Source organism: Excalfactoria chinensis, chromosome 1 (assembly GCF_039878825.1).
Source record: "Excalfactoria chinensis isolate bCotChi1 chromosome 1, bCotChi1.hap2, whole genome shotgun sequence".
Classification (NCBI taxonomy): Eukaryota; Metazoa; Chordata; class Aves; order Galliformes; family Phasianidae; genus Excalfactoria; species Excalfactoria chinensis.
Window position 1 is genome coordinate 33,885,736 of NC_092825.1, and position 22,377 is coordinate 33,908,112.

The 22,377-nt window shown below is 38.1% G+C and overlaps 1 protein-coding gene across 1 annotated transcript in view; it reads left to right on the forward strand.

Annotated features, from left to right (window-relative positions):
* Nucleotides 1-22,377, forward strand: part of CNOT2 (CCR4-NOT transcription complex subunit 2) — an 87,622-nt gene that overhangs the window by 46,314 nt on the left and 18,931 nt on the right. The window contains exons 2-7 of the mRNA XM_072332652.1: nucleotides 3,033-3,155; nucleotides 12,949-13,015; nucleotides 16,245-16,392; nucleotides 17,015-17,197; nucleotides 20,463-20,542; nucleotides 21,780-21,905. Of these exons, the coding sequence (XP_072188753.1) occupies nucleotides 3,045-3,155; nucleotides 12,949-13,015; nucleotides 16,245-16,392; nucleotides 17,015-17,197; nucleotides 20,463-20,542; nucleotides 21,780-21,905 (715 nt within the window). The 5' untranslated portion in view covers nucleotides 3,033-3,044. The remainder of the gene's footprint in view (nucleotides 1-3,032; nucleotides 3,156-12,948; nucleotides 13,016-16,244; nucleotides 16,393-17,014; nucleotides 17,198-20,462; nucleotides 20,543-21,779; nucleotides 21,906-22,377) is intronic.

Below are 22,377 nucleotides of genomic sequence, written 5' to 3' on the forward strand. Positions count from 1 at the left end.
CAGCTCCAGCCTTTAATCCCGCTCACTGGTCTGCAGTGGCTGCCTGGCTTGGGAGGGCTGGGTAGTGGCGGTGTGCCCCAAGAACAACTAGCAGCTCTCTTAGCTCAGGGAAACCCTGCTGAGACCCAGCAGCTGCCGACAGGACCTGCAGTGCCCGAAGCACTTCCCTCAGGCTGCTGTGAAGATGTCAGTGCTCACAGAAAGGCCCTACCCAGCTCTGGAAGGGCTTCAGAACTGCATTGCAGCTGATTACTGGTTGTGGGCAGGGTTCCTTCAGGCCTGCCCTGTCCCACCTGCAGCTGCATCCTGATAACACTTCTCTGCTCCCTGCATTTTGTCAGCCCTGTCATTTTAGTTACCGTGTAGAAATGTGGGTTCCCAATAAAAATATCACTATTTTATCCCTCTAATTATGAAAAGCTTTCTTCACTTCTTTTTAATAACCGTGCAGTTGTAAGGTTCCATATTAGTACCGGTGTGTTTTGTCAGTCCTCTGGGCATAATCTTGATTAGTTTTTGGGCCGCTTTCTCATACAATTATCACCGTAGAAAATAATCTCTTAGGCACTTCTAATTTGGAAGAAAGCGTAAGAATATCTTCCAGCTTTTCAATGCGTGGATTTCATCTTCTGGCATACCAGCATCCTTGTTTGTAGCAGCCTTAAAAGTAGTCCGAGACTCAAAGCTGTGACCTTATCCCACTGCCTCAAAAGCCTTTACTGTGGCTGTGTGTGTATGCAGCCAACCATGTGTAAATGTCTGCAGAAATGAGACCCAAAGGGTCAGAGACAGAATTGTTGTTTCCCACCTATAGTTCCTGTACTGCAGTTCTGAATAACGTATTATGTCCGTATCTTACAGTAGATGCTTTGTTGATTTGCTTTTGGTCACAAGTTTTATATTTTTATGGTATTGTGTCAACCGATGGTAGCTTAAAAAAAAGAAATTAGCCTTCTAATACATCTTTTCATTAGAATGAACGACAAAAAAAGTCATCTCTTATCCCAGGTATTGTTAGGAGTAATGAAAAATCCTTAGGGACTTGTGAGGAACTGTGTTTTTACCTTTTCAAAAGCTGTGGTCGGCTGATAAGCTGAGCTGCTAGGGGATGGCTTCACCCAAACACTTCATTATCATTTTTGCAATGGGGAAAGCCATCTACCCTTTTCTCCACACTTTATTCAGGCAGAGCAAAGGACAAGATAATCCCCTTAGCCTGTTAAATGCTCCATTCCATCTGGTAGGTGATAATTGCATTGTAAGGGGATTAGCACAGTGGGATATGCTTATAGTGTAATGAAAGCTTCACTACAAGTGTGAAAGTCAGCTGGATATGTTCGAGCACTTTGGGGCTCTACATTTGTGTTTTATGGCATTGCACATAAAAAGAGCAAGTTTCATCTGGAGAAGGCATGCGGTACCTTTACATGCCTTTATTTACCTGTAACAGATTGTTAATTTGCGGTAGACCTCGGTGGTCTGTGTAACTGATCTTTTTTTTTTCCTGAGAAAAGCATAAACTTTTGTTCAGCTGAACATTTTGGGCCGTATCTGTGATTGTAGTCGTAGTGTGTGCACCCAAAGTGCCCCGCGTATACTCAGAAGTGCTGTGACTTTGAAATTGTGGAGGTAGGTTGTTCGTAGTATGGGAGCACCTGCGTTACCAAACACTGCTTAGAAATCTTTGTCGGTAAAGGTGAAATGTGAATAAGCCACACTATGAGGAATACCAGCATAAATTTGTGTCAGTGAGGATAAGAGGGTTTTGAGCTGAAAGTAAACTCCTCTTGCAGCCGACCAGAAAAAGTGTTTTGAAATTTGGTCAGTGTCATTTTATGCCCAAGGTAGCATAAAAGGACATTTTGCTTTTCTTTTAAAGTCTGATGCTTAGCTAATGCTGTCAGCAGGGATGACAGTAAGTCTTCAGGCTCAGAGCATTTCATAAGCTAGCTGCAATTTCCCTTCCTTATCTTCAGGATGTTACAGATCCACCTGAAGCTGTGCCACAGCTCAGCTTTGATTGCCCCCTATTCATTGCCCCCTCTCCAGCCTTCTGTTCCATACAAGGAGCTGGGCCCGGAGTGTGCCATTCATCTGGTTTGAATATTAACCTGTTGGTTAGCCTGCTCTGTGCGGGCACACTGTTTTGTAGCCAGACAGACTAGAAATTTGACAGCAGTGTGTGTTTTTACATAAATAAAATAAGTCAGGTGCATGAATATGCACTATGTATGCGGTAGATCCTGTAGTGACATTGTATGACCTTACTGTGGGAGGAAATTTGTTCATGAATTAGGGTTCTGTGAACAGCTGCATGGTTGCACTTTCTTCAGTTTCAAGTTCCTGACTTAATAGCTGTGTGTGTGTGCATGAGTGCCTGGGGGGGAGTTAAGGGCAAAATAAAACCTTGTGTTTTCCTATGGATGCCTGCAATAACTTTGCCAGTCTTGATGTCACAATTGAGCATGGTTAAGCTCAACCTGCTCTTACTTCATCATGGGTCTCAGTGTGCAGGGTCAAGTAGAAAGTTGTTTTGTTTTGGGGGGCAGTTGTTGGTTTTTTCCCCCCCCAACTTGTGCTGTTGAGGCATGGTTTCCTTGTCTCCTTTTTCACTATATGCTTTTTCTTTTTCTTTTCTTTTTTCTTTTTTAAATTTGGTTGCACTCTAAGAAACATTCCCATATTTTCTTTTAATTTAATGTTTCTTCTGAGAAGGGGAAAGCTGAGAAAATTACTTGATGTCTGACATTCTGTAACTCTAAAACCTGAGTGACAGGCACATGGACATATGTTCCTCTGCAAACCAAACCTTCTAATCCTTCCCATCCTAGTGCCTTCTGGAGTAAGTATTTCTGTCTCTGAAAATCCTGGATGGACAAGTCATTACACTGGCAATATCTATACAAGATTTACAGAGGAATTTTCAGCTTTCCGGAATAACTTTTTTAACAGTCCATGCATACGTGTATTTTAAAAGTATAACATTGAAGCGTGTAGCAAGCTCAATCTTACTTATTGTTTCTTTTCTTTAGGTGACAAACAGCATGTTTGGTGCTTCAAGGAAGAAGTTTGTAGAGGGGGTTGATGGTGACTACCATGATGAAAACATGTACTACAGCCAATCATCGATGTTCCCACATCGGTCAGAAAAAGATGTAAGTTGAATAAGTTTGTTTTCCCCCTTTTAATAGTGAGGCATTTTCAAGCACGTTAAATGTATGTAAGGAAAGGCTTCATCAAGCTTTAAGCTGTGTATAACTATTTTCAATGGCAGTTGTTTTAGTTTTAGTGTTTATGCACAAAGAGCTTCAATGTTAGTCTTGACTAGGCTTTATTTTTTCATCTCTGAATGAGATGTAATAGCTGTATTTGTAACTTAAACTAGATCATTGATTATATCTAGTAGTTACTTGTTGTCTGTATTGTTTTGCTGTGTTTTTGCATTTTTCTTCTTCTGTGGTCATTTTTGACAGTGCCTTGCACAGCTTGTTTATCTGCTGTAGTAGTCTAAGTTAGGAAGCACTCCCTTTTGTAATAGAAGAAAGTTACAAAATCAGCTATTCTTAAATATTTTTCCCTTTGTAATGCATATATAACTGTTTAATACCAAAGTGAGCACGGTGTTACATACCTTGACCTGTGTAAACATAGACATTTTCTATAGGCTGTTAGTTAAATTTAATCAAAATTCTCAAGGATAGGTGGAAATAGTTTGTGTCATGGCTTCTCAAGCAAAACCATAAAATGCTTAAACAATATGTTCCACCCCTGTTTAATTAAAGATGTTTTGAAAAGCTTGATGAGGAAGTTCAGGTGAGCTAGCAAGTGATTAGAACATTTTACAATGGAAAAAAACAACATAGACTACTCTTTTCTGTGTATGTCCGTTACATACATGTGTGTACCACAGATGCACACAGGCACAGTAGAATATGTATAACATTGAACATGCTTTCTTGTCTGTGAATACCTAGAGTAGAGGTGCAGGAAAGACTCCCAGATACCACTGCTGTTACTGGTTCTCAGTAAATTCCCTCTACTACATTAGATACATTTAGGGAGAAGTCATTTAGGATGTAGTCAGAAAGGTAAAGCGAGATGCTGTGCTGCACAATCTACAGTGAAAGCTGATGCTTGGTGCGTTGTTGATATAGAGTGTTTTAGTTGCCTACTCTTTCTGTAGGCAATGTTGCAGAAGTGGATCTTAGAATGGGACTTCAAGAGAAGGAAGGTGGGTGTTCCAGTCACTAGGAATGACGAATGAGAAATCCTGAAAGCTTATGGGAGAAGTGGACAAAATGGGGAATAGAAGCTGCTGTAGTTGGCAGAGAAGAGTGATGTCATACCAACAAAAGATGGAAGAGTCATTTTTGCAAAAGCTTCTTAATGTTTTATTTCCAAATAATTGTTAAGAGATCTTTTTTGTTTTTAATGTAGCTTCGCTATTGACCATTACAACTTCCTGAGTTTATGCTTATAAAATCTTAAATTATTACGTGCTTTTGTAAGAACTTTTTACAAAGGTGGCCAAAATAAATATGTAGTGGTGATATCGATATTGTCTGGTGCACCTTTAATCGCTTATGTATAGCTAAGTGTATTGTACATATTACGTGTTGTTTTGTTGTTTCATTTGGCTCACAACAAATGAGAACGTCTGCAAAGATGGTTGTCTTGGTTTTCTTGTTGCTTTCCCACCAATTTTGCAGCTTTGGAAAACGTTTTCCAATAAAAGATAACTGTATTTAAATACTTTTTGAACTGAAATTCTACAAAAGATGTTGTTCTCTTTACGAGGACACAATAAATTTCTTGACTGTGTTTGTGTTTGGATAACACTTAGCACTGACAGACAAAAAGAAGTTTGCTCAGAATTTCCATTGAGTAAGCTAATGAGGAGTCATGTTTCAGGATCTGGATGCTGCGTTATGAACACCTGTGGGGGAAAAACTTCCAGCATTCTTGACCCTGAAATGTTTGTTAGTCTTTCTTACTTGACACTTAGATGGAAATATGGTACGCAAATGTGGAGAAAAATTATGATAGAGGATCTCTGGGGGAAAATGAGGCTACAGTCACTTATATAACTGACAATCGAAAGACTAATGCCTAGTATACACAATCTCTTTGTAACTGCAGTTCTTATTGAGAAAAACAAAATTATATAATTTTTTTTATACAGTTTACTTGTCTATACATCATGTAATTTTATGCAATGTAAATCATTCTGTGTTTTTTCATTTTCAGTTCCTTATGTCTTTACTTCAGAGTAGGTGAAGCTGTGTTTAATGTGTGGTGGGTTTTAGCTACAAGTATTTATAAAAAACAAGTTCTTTTTTTCCACTCCAACATACCATCTATGCATATGAACCTCTGATCAGTCACATGCTTCACTTATCCTTTAAAGTTCTTCAAGTTATTGCAAGCACAATATTTTGCATAGAGTTTGGAGCCTTTGCTTTACTTTTCATAAGCCAGAAACCCTCTTGTGAAGGGGCATTGTCTTCAGGTCAGATACAGTGATGTCACATACACAGTCTTACTGGGTTGAGGGTTTTTACAGGAGTTCTTCATTGTTTAACACCTAAGTTAGAGATGTGATTTTTTATTTATTTATCATATTGTGTTAAGAAATAGTTCTTCATTTGCTGGGGTTGAAAAAGCATCTAAAAGCTATCTGGAAAAGATGGGGGGGAGAGGGGGAGCGGGGAAAGCATTTTATGCCTCTTCATAAACAATTTTTATAGCCCTTACTAATTTGGTATTCTTGTGACTTGTTTCTTTGGCTGATTTTGATTTTTTTTTTTTACCTGAAGGTAAAGTGAACTGAGTAGAGGCTCTTGAAGTGATATCTTAAGACTTGAAGACTTTTGACAAGTGAGAACAAGTAGTAGCAAAGAATTTAGGAGATATTTTTATTTCAGAGCCTCGTTTTAGCCGAAAGCAAAAAAGCTTTCTCATAACTTGCCTCTTTTCACTTGGGGATATATTTCCAGACACTCAGGATTTGGATGCTATTTGAAATGAAGAATTTGCATGTTACTTATTCACACAGTTACTTCTAAACCGATCTGCGTGTTCTAAACCGATCTGCGTGTTGCCTGGGTCTGGTTTTTGGAGGGGGGGGGGAGGTTGCACAAAACAGTCGTTCCTTTGATTTTACTCCAGCAATTTAGTGCTTACTCTTTAAATGGGTGGCTTTGCTGTGAGTCATCACAACCTTGCTGTGATAAGTAGGGAAGTGGAACACAGTATATCCAAGAATACTCTTTCTATGAATTCTGCTGCATTTAGTGTGTGAGAACTAGCTTTGCTGAATTATTTGTATTAGACTGGTTGAAAATATAATGGTTGTTAAAAATAATTCTAGTTTTGGCTTAAAGCAAATGTGTTTCTGTAACTTGAATTGGCAGCAAGGTGCATGCTGTGATCACAAAATAATTGCAGATCTCATTTGTGGCCAGTGTCAGAAACCTAATTGATCTGCCTCTCCACTCAACAAGATCAATTTAAGGATAGGGGTCCATCTATTTTTGCTTCGGTAGAGTGATAGAAATTTGCGAGTCAAGGACTTCATATACTTTTGAAGCTAATTTCTTCAAATGAAGCAAAATAATAGCAATAAACGTCAGATCACTTCAGTTTGAACTTTCTGTAAGAAAAACAAACAAACAAAAAACCAAAACAAATGACATTCTCTTACCTATTAAGACTTGTGGTGGTAGACTTTCCTTCAACTAGTTTGTCCTAGCATCTCTGAAGCCATTTTATCACAAACCTCTTCCTGTGGTAAGGAGCTCCGAAACAGATGTGTTTCTTTTTTAAAGTGTCATCTTTTGCTGTCAGCTGCAGGCATGAATTTGGTTGTACACAGCAGTGCCTTTTAATGAAGACCTGCCCAATTTATGACAGAAGTTTTTTGGCAGAGAATGCTGTTTGCATTTCTTAGCCCAGTACTTGGGGTTTTTTTGGCATACTTGCTCAACAGATGATAAAGGGTTCGAGTGATTTGTGCTTCCAGTGGGTTAGTTTAGTGGGCTTACACCCCCTTCTTAAAAACAAAAAAACTTTAATGTCTTAACTGATTCTGGACATTTTTCATTTGAGACCTGAGGTTCTTACACAGTTCAGTTCTTTCAAAATGTGACTTCTTGTGAAATCAAATTTATTTTAATAACTTGAACAAATAACATCAAACCTGCAGATTAGGTTTGGCTCATTGCAGCTCCTAATCTGGCTACATGACAATACCTTTCCTAAAGAAAGAAGCTCTCAGATTTGGATACTGAGTACAGTGAAATGGGTTATTGATTCTGGGAGGCCACTTTCCAGAGGACTCTTCCCTCCTTATGTGGCAGACGCATGTCCACAGTGGATTAAATTTAGGTGAATTTCTCTCACGAGATAGTTGCGGACTCAGTTGCATAAGGAAAGATGTTGGCATCTCCGTCTTCTAGTGAAAGGATGATATGTTACAAAGGAGTGGTCAAAAGCATTTTATCAAAGCCTTTTCCTGCAAACTTCCATTAAAGTAATTTGTAAAAATAATATAACATATTATTTTTATTTTTATAGTCTTTTTATTTTATATAGTCTTATAAATAGGTGGGAGTTTTACAATAGATAAAAACCCATGAAACAAGATTGAGATTACCATGGAGACTGAGATCTAGAATCTTGCTAGGTTTGGGAAACTAAATGTGGAAGGGAATCACTCTTCTGGAGGCAGCTTTATTTTATGATTGCTGAACACTATTGCATTGTTCCAGCTTGGCTGTGGACTTTCTTACACTGTTCTTTATGGTTCTAAGGAAAACTATGATGTCTTGTTTCCCGAGGCATCTTGCTTGGCATTTGCCTTAGTCACTGAAAGAGAATCTGTTGGTCATAATCTAGCTTCAGATGCTGCACTTAAAGTTGTTGAAATGGAATCCTTTTGTATCAGAAAGAGCAGCAGAAGCACTGGAACTGATGCTTACTGGTCTAATAGAGCTAACATATTAAGATAACTTCCATAATATGAATAGCTTTGATTTGTTAAGGGGAAAAAATGAAAGCTTATTTAGGAGAAAATAATTAAATATCTTTTATTTTAAATGGAAAACAAGTATTATTGTATGCATTAACAGTATGTGTGATCATACTTGAGGATTTGACTGGATAGTGGGGTTGTTTGCTATGCTTGCTTTGTGAAATATATTCCTTGAAGTGTAAGATGCAAAAGAATGGAGTTGTATTTTACCTTCCCAGAAGGTGACTGAACACACTTGGCATCTTCTAGTGAGTGTGTGATATTTTTTTTTAGCTATAAAAATCCCTCACGTTTTCAACAGATAAAAGTTGTAATGGTGTAGTTGGAATGAGATTGGATGAGATTGAGGGGGGGGGCGGGGGGGGTGGAGGACAGTATATATATATGTATTTAAGTTTTAATGCAGAGTTTCATGTCACTGCATATAGCTTGCATTTTCATAACAGATTTACATCAAAGAATAAAGAACCAAAAGTTCAGAAAGCAAAATGCAATCTTCATCTGTTTCACTGTAAGTTAGTATCTATATGGAGTTATCAAATGAAACAACACACACACAAAAAAAAGTTACAAAAACAGGTTTTCATATTCTGTCAGACAGTTTGTGAGAAACATGTATCTGAATTAGTTTAATTATTTCACATCACTTATCACCTAAATTAAATTTGCTGTTGATGATTGTAGTATTTAATTGCAAATGCTGCTCAGTTTGTGTTTGCTTTTTTACAGGAGAAAAGGTTGACTGTGATAAGTGTTTCAGCACTTGGTCTAAAAGCTATATTTAATTGTATCTTCACGTAAATCAGCAATACAGGATGGGTCTTGCATGCCAGCATTAACATTTGAAGTGGTTCTGTGAGTCAGATTAACCCCATGATAAAATCCTCTGCTGCTTGTAGAAGGAAAAAGTTGTTATCTCTTACACAGCAATTCAGTTTACCGAACAGACTGTATTGTAATATTAGTGTTTTACATACTTGGTCTGTGGGTAGTTTTTTGGTTTTGCTTTCTGTATACAAGTGGATATTCGGTTAGAACAAAATATTTGCTTTGCTGTCTTATGTCATATCTTATGACATTTCTTTTCATGGCTTTCAACAAGTTTTTAGTAATTGTGTGGCACACTAATGTGCTGCAACGTCAAATTTTATTCATTGTCCTCCAATTTGGAGGACATATATAAATTTTTGTAGTAATGTGAGTTTTATGAATGCCATATTAAAAACCAGTTTGTAATCTAGAGGAGGACTGTTAATAATACTGCATACTGAACTGTCCAGGGTATAGCAAATCATGTTTATCAGTTAGTTATTCATTGGCTTGGGGTTTTTGTGCACGTTGCTATAACACTTTCTCCTTTTGAGGCTGTAGGTCAGCTGTTTTGTTGTTAAATAGTGCAGCACAGATGGCAGTTACCAGAAATAAAGTAGTGCAAATATGAAATGATGCTGATGCTTGCACCTGTGAGAAAGTCATCATTTATCAAGCCAGATATTACTCACACGCTTATTTGCTTATTCTAACATCTTATGCTTTTAGGAGCTGGATTTCTGGAGTCAGATTGAGGCCTGCTTGCTTTGTGTTAAAGAAAGTGGCTTTAGGCTGTAACTACATGGCATGGTGGCCTTTGCAGGAGAGTTGTTTTTCCCCATGCCAAGGTGCTGCCACATCAGGAGGCTGTGGCCTGGGCTCGCCTGCTGGAAAATGCAGCAACTGTCTTGCAGCTCTGCCAAATTCAAGGAATTTTTTCTCAGGATTGTTCATAATTCTAGATCAACTTGCTGCATCAATACTTAATGAAAGTAGTTATGATAAAATTTGGCTCATCGCAGTGAGTGGTAAATAGTCTGATAGTATATTATTGACTTACTGATTTTTTTTGATGTGGACCGGTTCAAGGAAATTCATTTGTCTGTGGACCAGTGGATGTGATGTGGAAATTCATCTGTCTGCTAGAATAACCAGCTGATTCAAGTTTAGAAGCAGAATCTTACATGGTCAGAATGCACTGTGACCATCTGAAACTTGTGAGCAAAGTGATGTTCACATCTGAGTGCATCACCAGTGCAATTCAGTCATTGTGCCCGTGCTGGGTGTTTGTGCTTCAGAGCACTACTGAAGTAAAACGCAGTCCTGGTATTGCACAAGGGATTGGTTGTTGCATTATCTCATGGCCCTGTGGGAGATGCAAGCCGTAGGCTTCCTCAGTCACCACACAACACGTAGAGGAAAACCACCTGAAATAAGTTGCACAGTTGAATCATGTTATGTTGGAATAGAGAAATGCCATGTTTTAGCACAACTGGGTTTTGTAGCTACTGACCACCAGGAAATTGATTGAACTGAAATACTCCAAGTTGGAGAATGGCATTCTGTATGTGCTTAGCAGACGTGCACACCCTTTTTAAGTATGCTCCTACAGAATTGCTGTGTTTTGTGTATCATGTGGCTGATAGTGCAGACAGGTAAAATAAATGATGCTGGGAGGGCTGTTAATAGCATTTGCTTTGAATCTTTATCTTTGGCAGACGAAGTTCAAGGACACTTAATAGTGGCTCATAGGTTTGGTGTGTAAAAAAGAGGTTTTGGTAGCAGACGTTAAAATTTTGGCTAGTTTAGTCATTCTTTTGTTGCTGTTAACTAATGTGAAAACAATAGAAAAATAGGCATGATTGTAAATGGTTCCTAACTTAACTGAAAAACGTGTTTCATGAGGTTTAGTGATATATTACAATGTCAGAACTATCTTGATGTATGTATTTGACATATTACAAACAAATGAGACAGAATAAGAGAGAAATCCATGCAAGATTCTCCTTTGTGAGATTTGAGAAGTATTCATCTGATCATCCTGGAACAGATCCCCTGAATATCCTTTTTCTTCTGGAGTTTTGATATCCCTGATGTCCGCCTTAAAATGAGTTGTTAGACGTGCAGTTGTTAATACTTGGCCTTTATTCTGGCCTTTCATAAGGGCTTCCCTGTAAGTCCTTCTGAGTTTAACTTTTCCTATAAAAGCAAATAGAACAGTGCATGCAACTTACTTTGAGTTGAAGAGATGCTCCTGGAGCACAGCAAACATGAAGCAAACAGAAACTCACAATGGTGCAGCCAAACCAGAGGGTCAGGTGCTGTAGGCCAGGCTAACTCAAGTCAGAAATGCACACAGTGTGCATGTTAGGCCTTAAGGACCAACGCTTTTTTGTTTATAAATATATGTCTCTTTGGCCATGTCACTTGCTGATGCAGACTGCTGAGCTTGATGCAACTGATTATTTAAAGTGTTCTTTTGTTTACAGCCAGTCCTCCAGAAAGAAGGGAGAACTTGGATCCGGTTTGGAATCCATTTTAGCTATATGTTTTTTTTCTGTAGGAGGTTTTTGTCTTGGTAGTTCAGCTCTCTCATGTATGCAAGTTTGTATGTATATTGATGTTATTGCTTTCTACCAAACATGCAAATAGTGTGAGCATATGCAAGTTTGAGGTAATGTTTCTGATACATTTTCTGATAGTAGTTATTTTCCACTGTGCTTTTCCCTCTCATGCCTTGTGTATGTATTCAAAAAGTCATACATACTTGGTGTAAGTTATAGACGTCAAAACTACTCTTGATATTTAGTGTCTACCCTGCAAGTTTTATTTCTCTTTTCTGCCATCTGCATTTGCCTCCTTCAGAGCAGACAATTAGCTGGACACTTCCTACAGTCTGAGTTTTACATCTGTATCTGTCTAGATTAAGTCAACAGAGCAGTTTGCAGTTTGCCACAGTATCATGTATTTTAATTTTAGTTACTGTCTTTTTAAATTATCATTATTTATTTATTTTATTTAACTCAAACTGAGGGTATGAGTGTACACTTAGGAACCCAGACATCCCTTTCCTTGGAACTGTCCTTCAGTTCAGGCCCTGACTACTACACTGAACACACCAGCGTCTGCCAATGGATTACCAAGTACAATTAGCCTGTTCTGCTGTGAGTGGGATGGGTCAGGTCAGCTAGTTACTCCTTTTTGCTCCAAGGCTAAACCAGCCAGGCCTAATGTTGACAAACATCAGACTGATTCTTTAAAGACATTCAGTGATGGATACTGGCAGAAGGAAGCTGTGTAATCCAGTGCTTAACTGGCCTTAAGATTGCTAAGATTTTTTTTTATTACTGTTATTTTTTTAGTATCTTACTTTTCTCGAGAGCCTCCAGTTAGTCACATTTCACGTGTGGTATCTGGAAGTGGGCATGGGAGGTTTTAATGGAAATATTTGATAATGCGGTATCTCTAAAGTGGGCACGATGAAGCAGGAAATTTTACTTCATCTGATATTTGTACACCCTGGCTGTTCATATGGTGCCTTACAGGCATGACGCTTGCTTTTTAGGGGTTACTGTGTTATAATTTCAGTATTTGAATCTTGCCTGTTGTGTAAATCTGTTTCTGTAACAGCAGCTGCAACCTAAGCACTTATTTCCCACTGTTTGCATTTACAACTGACAATATGAAACTTTGAACTTGCTGTTACTGAATTAAACAGAAGATCTGTGCGTATGATGCTTGTTTTGCAGAGAGAAAAGCCCTTCATCTGATTTAAATAACTGAGTATTCCTCCTTCTGTAAAGATGGCACTGTTAGCTGTAAGAGTAGAACTGAAAGCTTCTGCATCTTCTTCCTCTATGCTATTTTTCTTTTTGTAAGTTAAAGAAAGTCTGGTTTTCTACATGCAGATTGGGATGTGTTGACATGGAATGTACTTTTATTACTGCGCAGATATTTCAGGGAGTTTCTAAAACTTGATGGTGGAAAAAAAGGATGGGGATTTTTAGTCTCTTTTATGGCAGAACAATATATTGCAAACTTTCAGAGCAAGCTACCATCATATCTCTGTGTCTATAATAACCTTCTATTCTTCTTTCAAATTTTAGATGCTGGCATCACCATCAACATCAGGTCAGCTGTCTCAGTTTGGGGCAAGTTTATACGGGCAACAAAGTAAGGATTACTTTTATTGATTCTATTAGATGTTCTAGTTTCATGCTCTTTGGATAGGCAACGTGTTGGGCTTGGTTTTTTTTGGCAATTGTATTAGGAAGACTGTGTCCTGTCAAATGTGTGACTTCATTTATTTTGGAAGATATGTTTTTTGCATTGTCTGTCATCCATTTCAGCAGTGTTTGGTATACAAGGTGTCACATATTGACACCGTATAGCTGTTAAGTATCCAAATACAGTCATCTTATAAAGAATGTCTGGGACTGAATTAATTGAAGAAAAGCTAAGGAAGGTGAGCTTGGTCAAACTGAACCTCCTTCAGAAAAACATCTGAGGGCTAGAAGGAAATTGTACTTTGTGGCTTATAGGAGCAGATTAAATCTTGCCCATATGCTTGGCAACTCACATTTGGCAAAGAAGTATGCCAGGAAGATTGTTTCCTGCTGGTCCACTGTTTGTTTTGTTCTATCTCTTGAAGATTTTTTTTTCCTTGCATCTACCAGTCTTGTGTACACTGTTGCTAATGAAGACATACTGAGAAACAGTAACACTGTGCAATGCTAGACCTGATGTAAGTGCTGGAGTGAAGAGTTGAACCTCCCTGTAGTTAAAAGGGGCACATGTAGATAGTGACTCAGAGCACCTGAGTTACATAGCATTTCACAAGTAAAACAGGTTTGTGAACATCTTTCATTACTCCGTGCTTTTGAGTGTTTGCAGCTTTCTAGCCAAGTCCATCTGACTCAGGCACTAAGGAAAGGTGTCATAAGAATATTTTAGAGTGTGGATGTTTTAATTTGGACACACTAAAAGCTTTGTCCCCCAAGTGCATGGCCTTCATAGCTTATTTAGGCTTTCTTCACGCAGTTTGAAAAGTCTATTGATTTGTTTATTTTTATTTTTTACTATCCCTGTGGCTGTTGATGAGTGACTGTGTCATACCAGTGGGTATTTGATTGCACTGCTGGGACTTTCTGGCCAGTCCAAGAGTCAGGTTTAGATTTTTGGGTCCCTAATCTGACACTGCTGAACCTTTCAGGCTCAGCTGCATAAGATACTGAAGTAGCTGATTATTTTTAGGGGTAAATATTTTTTTCATCAACTTTGTTGTTCAGTCCAGTTGTTTGTCATGTTTCGGACACAGTCTCTTGAGCATACAGACTTGTGCTGCTGAAAATTCAGGAGTAACTATTTTCAGGGTTCCAAATATGGAGAAACTGCTGTATTTGTGTAAATTCGTATGATTAAAACATTCTGGGGGGGACAAAGCTGCTGTCCAGGTACTTTTAGATTGATAGCTGTCAATCATTTAGCAAGATGTCATTTTAAAGAGTTAAGTTAAACTTAATCTGTAGGCATTAAAAAACAACCACTTAATCAGTTGACAGATGTCTTGTCTCAGTGTAAATGAGAAGCATGGAAAAAGGAAGCATAAGAGAAGGTTTCTTTGGATGCTTTTGGTTAGTTTGTTGTTGTTGTTGTTCATTTGGGATTTCTTTGTAATGGCAAATATTTCAACTGCCCTTACTTGCCAGCCGCAGGAATACAGGAGCAGAACTACTCATTAAAAATTCTAATTAAAGAAAAGCAACAACTAGAAGAAACGCTGTTAGTGAAAAACTGACTGCGTTGGAACAAATGCTTGCACAAAATCAACCTGAATACAGTAATCACTTTTATTTCAGTGTACCATCTCTAGAAGAGCACGGGGTTTTTTTTCCTCACCATTTTATTTTTTTAAATTCCACCTAGTTGTTAATTAGTGTGAAATATTATTTATAATATATATTTATGCTCATAGAAATTATTCTGATGCAGCAAATTGCCAAAATATTTACAGCGAACACCTTGATATAATCAGCAATTAATGAAGTCTTAGGAGGCTTCTTATAGTGAGTCACGCTCCTTCTTAATCTCAATTGATAGAGATAAACTGGAGTGTTATCCAAATCGCTCATTGCAGGCTTGCTGGGGGAGCACACTGGGGCAGGCAGAGCTTCTGCAAGAGTGAGAGCTGAGCAACTGGGAGGTTTCTTCAGACCTCGTCCATAGCAGTAACTGGAGCGTATGCTGTGTCCATTCTTTGCGTTCTTAGTATTTCATCATGTCATACGCTGGCATATTCAGCTCTGCTGAAGGGGTGATTTATCATTGGAGAGTGCTGATTCGTCTTAATTTTTCTTCCTTTTGTCTGCAAGATAAGGTTTTAAATTCTCTGAGGCTTCCTCAGCAGCCTCACACCAAAGCGATAGGACTGTTATTTATAGCTATCGCGTTTTAGATGCAAGCGTGTTTCTGTTGATCTGCTGCACTAAATGGCTTTCTCTTGTCTTTGGACATAATTTTAAAACTTCATGAATACAGAAAAGGAATGTGGAAACGATCGGGAACTCCGTACAGTATTCTGATGTTTTATTTTTTGTTCTTCTGAACTGAGATGATTTAATTTTAATGCGTGTTAATAAAGTGCTTTTGTTATTTCACAGCACCCAAATGCTTGCACAGAAAATAATTTTGATCACAATGTTAAAAAAAAACCCAACAACAAAACAAGCAAGCCCCCAAACCAGCCCTGTGTGCTGTTAATTGCTACTTGAGGATGCTTAAATCCTACTTGCGTTCAGTCCTCAAAAAATTAAGTAAGTTTAACCTGACTTTGGACACTGAAATTGCCTTAACAAAAAGAAGCAACTCAGACTTTATAGAGAAGTGTCCTAAAATATTCATTCCGATGCCCTGAAAGCCATGTTATGAAATGTTCCTAGTTTTATTTTTTTTAGTTACAGGTTGGCATATTTTTTGACAAGCTAGATGGATGTTCTAAATATGGCCAAATACGTATCCATCTATTCAATTGCAATAACTTCGTTCTTTGGCGGAGATGTTTATTTTTTCAGAGCACCGACTTTTTAAATATGTGGATTTCCACGTAGATGTCCTTGTCAACAAAACCACAGCTCCCCCTCTTCTGTTCAGAGTACATCTCAAAGGAAACAAAATCTTGTTAGTGACTTTAAAGAGCCTTTCTCGAGTTTGACAAGAATGGGGCTATGTGTGAGGTAACTGGGCTTGTAGTACGCAAGCAAGGACTTCATTTTACGCTGCACTTTCCTACAGTCTTTACACTTTTTGAGGTTGTCAGCATAAATTGTTTCCATCCACACCTGATGGCTAAGACTTTGTTCCGGATCGCTATGTATCTCCACCCCTCTGAATTTTTTTTCAATAGGTGCACTAGGCCTTCCAATGAGGGGAATGAGCAACAATACCCCTCAGTTAAATCGCAGCTTATCACAAGGCACTCAGTTACCGAGCCACGTAACGCCAACAACAGGGGTACCAACAATGTCACTTCACACGCCTCCATCTCCGAGCAGGTATTTATTGATAGCCAATGTTTCTGCAATTGTGTCTTTCGGCAGAGCACTTACTAAATGTTCTGCATATCGTGCCACAGCTACTTTTAGACTGATTAATTAAAAAAGAAAAACAGTAATTTTTATTGACCGCTGCCTGTGTTAGGTAAGTAATACCGTAAAACAGTAGGATAAGACTTAACTTAAGACAGTGTTTGATTTTGTATGTAAGGATGTAAAGTTGTTGGCAAATTCTGCTTCAGAATGTAAGAGTCTGCTTTTCAGTTGTTCTGGTAAACAAATGGTAAATGTTTTTATATGGCTGTGCTACAGTGTGAGAATATTAAGGTAGTAGGTCTGAAGTGCTCTTTAAATAAGAGTTGTAACGCCTCTTCAAAAGCATAATACTTAAGTATTTATCTGAACCTGACCGAGGACTTGATTGGTACGCAATGGGTCATCTGGTGTTTCTGAAGAAATCCAAAACTACGTTAATTATAGAGAGTACTCCAAACATACAGTGTTGAGTCTAAGCACAAATTAAGTTGCAACAACTCTTAAGTGTATCCTACATGAGTAATTTAAATGAGTAACCAAATACTATTGTACAGATTCATCTCTGTGGATGGTTTTTCTCTTTCAGGGGGATATTGCCTATGAATCCTAGGAATATGATGAACCACTCCCAGGTTGGTCAGGGCATTGGAATTCCCAGCAGGACAAACAGCATGAGCAGTTCAGGGTTAGGCAGCCCCAACAGAAGCTCTCCAAGCATAATATGTATGCCAAAGCAGCAACCCTCTCGACAACCTTTTACTGTGAACAGGTAAGGCTGTTTGGTCAGACCATGCCTGTGCAGCCATGGGCATGCTTAAGTAGTGCTCTCAAAGTCTATTTTTTTATCCATTAGAATAAAACTTAAAAGTGTTGCTTTGCATCTTCTGGTCTCTCAGCGCTAACTTTCCAAGCTGCTGTCAGTGCTTGTGCAGGCATTTTTGAAGCCTTTCAGCTAAATTCTGTTTCTGACTACTTAATTTCTACTACTCCTTCTTTAAAGTATGTGATGTTTCTAGTATGTTCCCAAGTTTATTTTTGAAACAGACCTTAGTTTTTTGTGTGTATGCATGTTCTTGAAAACTCTTCATCTATGCGTTTGGGAAGAATTTAGGCAAGAGATAATCCAGAATAACTGTTTCAAATTGTTGTTCTGTAAGAACAGTTAACTGATTTGGACACAATGGAGACCTCATATTTTACTTCTTAAATTCTAGAATAATATGGAAAGCAGTGGTTTGCAACTCATCCAAGGCGCTTGCTTTGATGCCAGAATTTTCTCAGTTACTTCTGCTCTTTTTTCTAACTCTGGGCAAGATTGTGGCATCAGAAATCATTGTGCTTTAACTGTCTTGTTGATATGTTTATGCTTAGTTTATATTAATAACCTTGTAATAAAATGTGTGTCAATTACGATTACATAGCATGTAATCAGCTTCACACAGCTGACTGTTTCCAGGCTTCTTTCCAGATCCTCATGATCCCTGTGTTCCCAGGTCATTCCTCTTTCTCGCTTCATGCCCTAGCCTAGGGGACTGAGCTCAAATACACTCCTGGCAATCAAATGCCACCTCTAACCCAGTGTAGTATTTTTACTAATCAAATGAAGAAAAATGGATGCCAGTTATCAGAAACTTGATCAGTCTTTTTAATTCTGTATCTTTGCATTACAATGTAGGCATTAAATAACCTCTTTCTTCATCACAGCAATAGAGGCTTGGTAATAGTAATTTGTGTTCTTGGGGTGTGAGAAGACTTTGGTCAGAGACCACTCTGAAAGTAATGCCTCCTATTTTATTTCCATGGAAACTACAACAGTTATAGAGAGTATAAAAACACTGTTTGATGGAGCAAATTCTCAGCTACGAAACACCATTTTTCAACATAGTCACTGCTGTTAGCTATGCATATTTGCCCATGCTGAACAAGACCCTGCATGCCGTGCTTGTCAAAATCTACACCAGCTGAGGTGACCCACTCGCTACCTCATTGTGCTCACACCCACTGTTTGGTCTCCATAAACATTCAGCGGGTTCCAATGGAAGCCATTTTTTACCAGATGGAGGAATTCAGTTCCACACCTTTGCTTACCCATGCTTCCATCTCAGGTGCCACTGTGTCAGATTGCCCCTCTGCTGCTTTCTGTCACACAGCAACAGCATGTAACAGAACATTGGTTGGATGGTTCAGCCCCCACTGCCATACCACCAACATCTGTCTCTGATGTTGTGGGATAACACAGTAAAATAGGAGGCATTTCTTAAAGAGCAGCCGTCGTGTCTTGGCCTTTTCTTTCCTGTGATGTACCAGCAAGCAAAGGGGGTGATAATTTTATATTTTAAAATGTTTGTAAAACTTCAGCATGGATCAAAAAATCAGTGAGTAATGATTTTGGAGATTGATGTATAGGAAGTACTTGTTTAAATAACATCCAGCTGTAGGGCAGAGATAATGAAATCCCATTCTGTAGGAGCATTTGAATGAAAACTCTTCTTTTGCTGTTTGCATTGTGTAGCTCATGTTAATGATGGTACAGTTTTTACAAGCTGAGAAGGACATATTACTCGAACAATGCCAAGTTCTTACTTCATGTTTTATTAGCCTACAAAAGTATAGTACATATCCAGTCGGTAATAGACTATATTTAATGAAATGGTGACATGACATTTGAAAAAAAAAAGTTTTTATTTCCTTGAGAGTTGCATGAATTATGTGACTTCCATCAGTTGTTTTGAGAATTGTTCCATTTCTTGGAGCAAAGAATGACTTCAGATCTTTGAACACACAAAATACTTAACTTTTCTTTCTTAGTTACATCAGTAAAACATGTCGAAAGTTGTGGTAACACTGGTTAACAAACAGTTTATAAATAAGTGTAAGGAAATACGCATCTGGTGGCCTAAAACCTTTCTTATCACTGGAATTCTTGATCTAGTTAATTCTAGTTATTTTAAAAACAAATGAACAAGAAAAAATACCTTGCATGAGAAACTTGTCTGTGACCAAGCTAGGTTATATTCCCTCAAGATCAAATTATCTCTAGTCGGTGTTCTCACCAAGTCCAGGATTTGCAGAGGATATCAGAAATGTTTCTCCTAGTTCACGAAATGTCAAAGATTTGGGTGTCTTTCAGATACGCCAACTTGCTGAAGCAAAGCAGAATGGGACCATTCTTGTCCGCTTCCTTTTCTTGTGATGTCTTGGTCAAAAACAAATTATTTAGGGATCAACACTAATTGTAAAAATGTGAAAAAATCATATAAATAAAAATCCTAGTAGGAAAACTTGACATTTCTATGCTCAGAAACTTATAAAAGATCAACTTCTGTCCTCTTACACAGGGAAATAAATGTTGTGGTTTCCCACGGGACAGAAATAACAGAATTTCCCTCAGCTCTGGGCTACTTGGTGACTGCTTAACATCTTCAGTTTGCACAGAATGAAGCAGATCATTTGGGTGCTTGTCAGACCACAGCAGTCCTATCTAATTCTTAGATATCTTCAAGTATGTTTACTTGTCTGTATGATACTTTAACTGGTATCCTTGTGTGGCAGATACCATATGTTGTGATGGTTGCACATAATAACTTTCCAGCTTTTAACTGAGTCACGAAAAACTTGATCCCATCAATGATTCAGCTTCCACCCCCAAATGAATGCTCTCTAGTCTGACTTTTTGCTATTGTCTTTACTGTTATTTCATTTTTATTTATGAAATTACCGAGTAAAACATACATTTATCATAACTTGTTGGCTGACAGATGTCAAAGGAGTTGTGTCTGTTTAAAAAATAATAATAATTAAAAAAAATCAGGTTATTTCAAAGTCATTTCAGTTGTCTTCGTTCAGCAGTGCTTGTTGCTGTCCAGAATTTTCAAAGGTATGAAGGAAAGTAATAAAAAATTGAGTTTAGGCTAAAGTGGATTGCATAAGATGACATAATTTAAGTGCCTTTGGCTTTTTTCCTTGATGCCTTCAGCTGGAAATTATGAAAGTCTCTATTCTCTTTTCTCTGACTTCTTCGATTTTTTTCACAGTATGTCTGGATTTGGGATGAACAGAAATCAGGCGTTTGGAATGAATAACTCCTTATCAAGTAACATTTTTAATGGAACAGGTGAGTTCACTCTTAATTTATACTGATCTTGCAGTTCAACAGAAAGATTTTGGTTTTGATTGGATAAGGTTAGAAATACTTTGAATACAGTTGTTGCACAGAAGTGTTGCCCTTAGAGAGCAACTCCGCACTGTTCTTCAGCAGATTCTGTAAACCTGACATGAATGCAGAAAAAGTACTTTATTCTAGTTTCAAGATTTTGTTGGGAAAGTGTATAAGCTCTTTGTTTGTTTTCCCATAGCATAAAGTAACAAAAACAGTGCTCTGCCATCTGTTGTTATTTCTTCCGAGCAGTGGCTTGTAATACTTCTGAAAGGCCAAGTACAAGTCTGGTGTAGAATAATCACTGTACATCACTTGAATAGAAGTTATGTCTGTGCAGTTAGAAATGCAAAGTAGCTTATGGAATTGGAAAGGAAATGGGAGAAGAAAAGTTTCAAACATTACAGAGGATAAACACAACAGGGCAGTGTTTTTAGAGACCTCAAAGTGATCCTTTTGGTCAGCTGTTTCAGGTGTGATTTTTTTTCCCAGGGAATTGCTCTTCACCTGACTTTAATTGGAGTTAGAGATCAGTGTTCTCATGTAAAGGTGCTGTAGGCTCACGGTGCTTTGGTATTGGCTTGTTGGTGGCTGCCTGCCAAGGGGTGCTGCCGATGTCACAGCACGGAAGCCTCGGCCGAGGGGTTTGGCATCCCCACGGCCTTGTGACATCTTTACAGAGCCGTGTTGCTCTCCTCAACCATGTGGTTTTATCACTGCAAACTGGAAAATCTTCCCATGTTACTTGTACTGTGGTGTGTCTGCAGTGGTTTGGACTTTACCTTGTCTTACCTTATCTAAGCAGGAAAGAATTCCTTGTTGATGATATGGGTGATTATTTTCTTTGAAATCTTTCCTTGATAGCTCCTTACATTTTAAACGGGTTACCTATCCTAGTGCTGTGGTTTTGATAGTCTTCTTCTATTTTGTCTAATTCAAAATGAGCAAATGGTGTTACTAAGTACTGCTGGCTACATTTGTTTGAAGAACGACTCGATGCCCTTGAGGCTAGTGTCACGATACAGATGTTGTATGTATTTGTAGTAGTTATAAATGTAAGAATAAAAAGATCAATTAGAAGCAAGAAAACATATCCAGGGTTTATCTTGTGCATAATGAAATGAAAAAAAGAAAATAAATAAATAAATAAAACCAAACAGGAACAAAAAAATTAAAATATCTGCTTTTGTTGTAGATGGAAGTGAAAATGTGACAGGACTGGACCTCTCAGATTTTCCAGCACTAGCAGACAGAAACAGAAGGGAAGGAAGTGGCAATCCAACTCCATTAATAAACCCTTTAGCTGGAAGGGCTCCCTATGGTAAGGTTATAGTTTTGAAAACTCTTTGAATGAATGACATGTCTTTTTGCTCAGTTTGCCTTTTTCAGTTCTAAAAACAATAGGAAACCTTTTCAAAAATGCCAATATCTTGAGCTGAGTCTTGTTTTTTGAAAATCAGCAGTCAGTGTCTTTATAATTGGAGATTCCCTTCAGATTTCTGTAAGTATTAAGACTTATTTGTTTTAAATTCATTGCCAACAGTGGCTGCTGGGAATTTCAGTCAGTGTGATAAATCTAAAGCTTCTCACTCTCCAGTATTCTTTATAGGCAGTAGGTTGCTCTACTTGCACGTATGCAGCAACTGTCCGGTTCTGAAGAATCAATTATAGAAATAATGCTTGATTATTAGAGATGGTTTTTCTGTAAAAAGTGAACACTTCTAAACATACTGTTTATCTTCAGTGCTTATTGGTAGTACTTACTGTTCACCGTAACTCTTATGAGTCTGTAA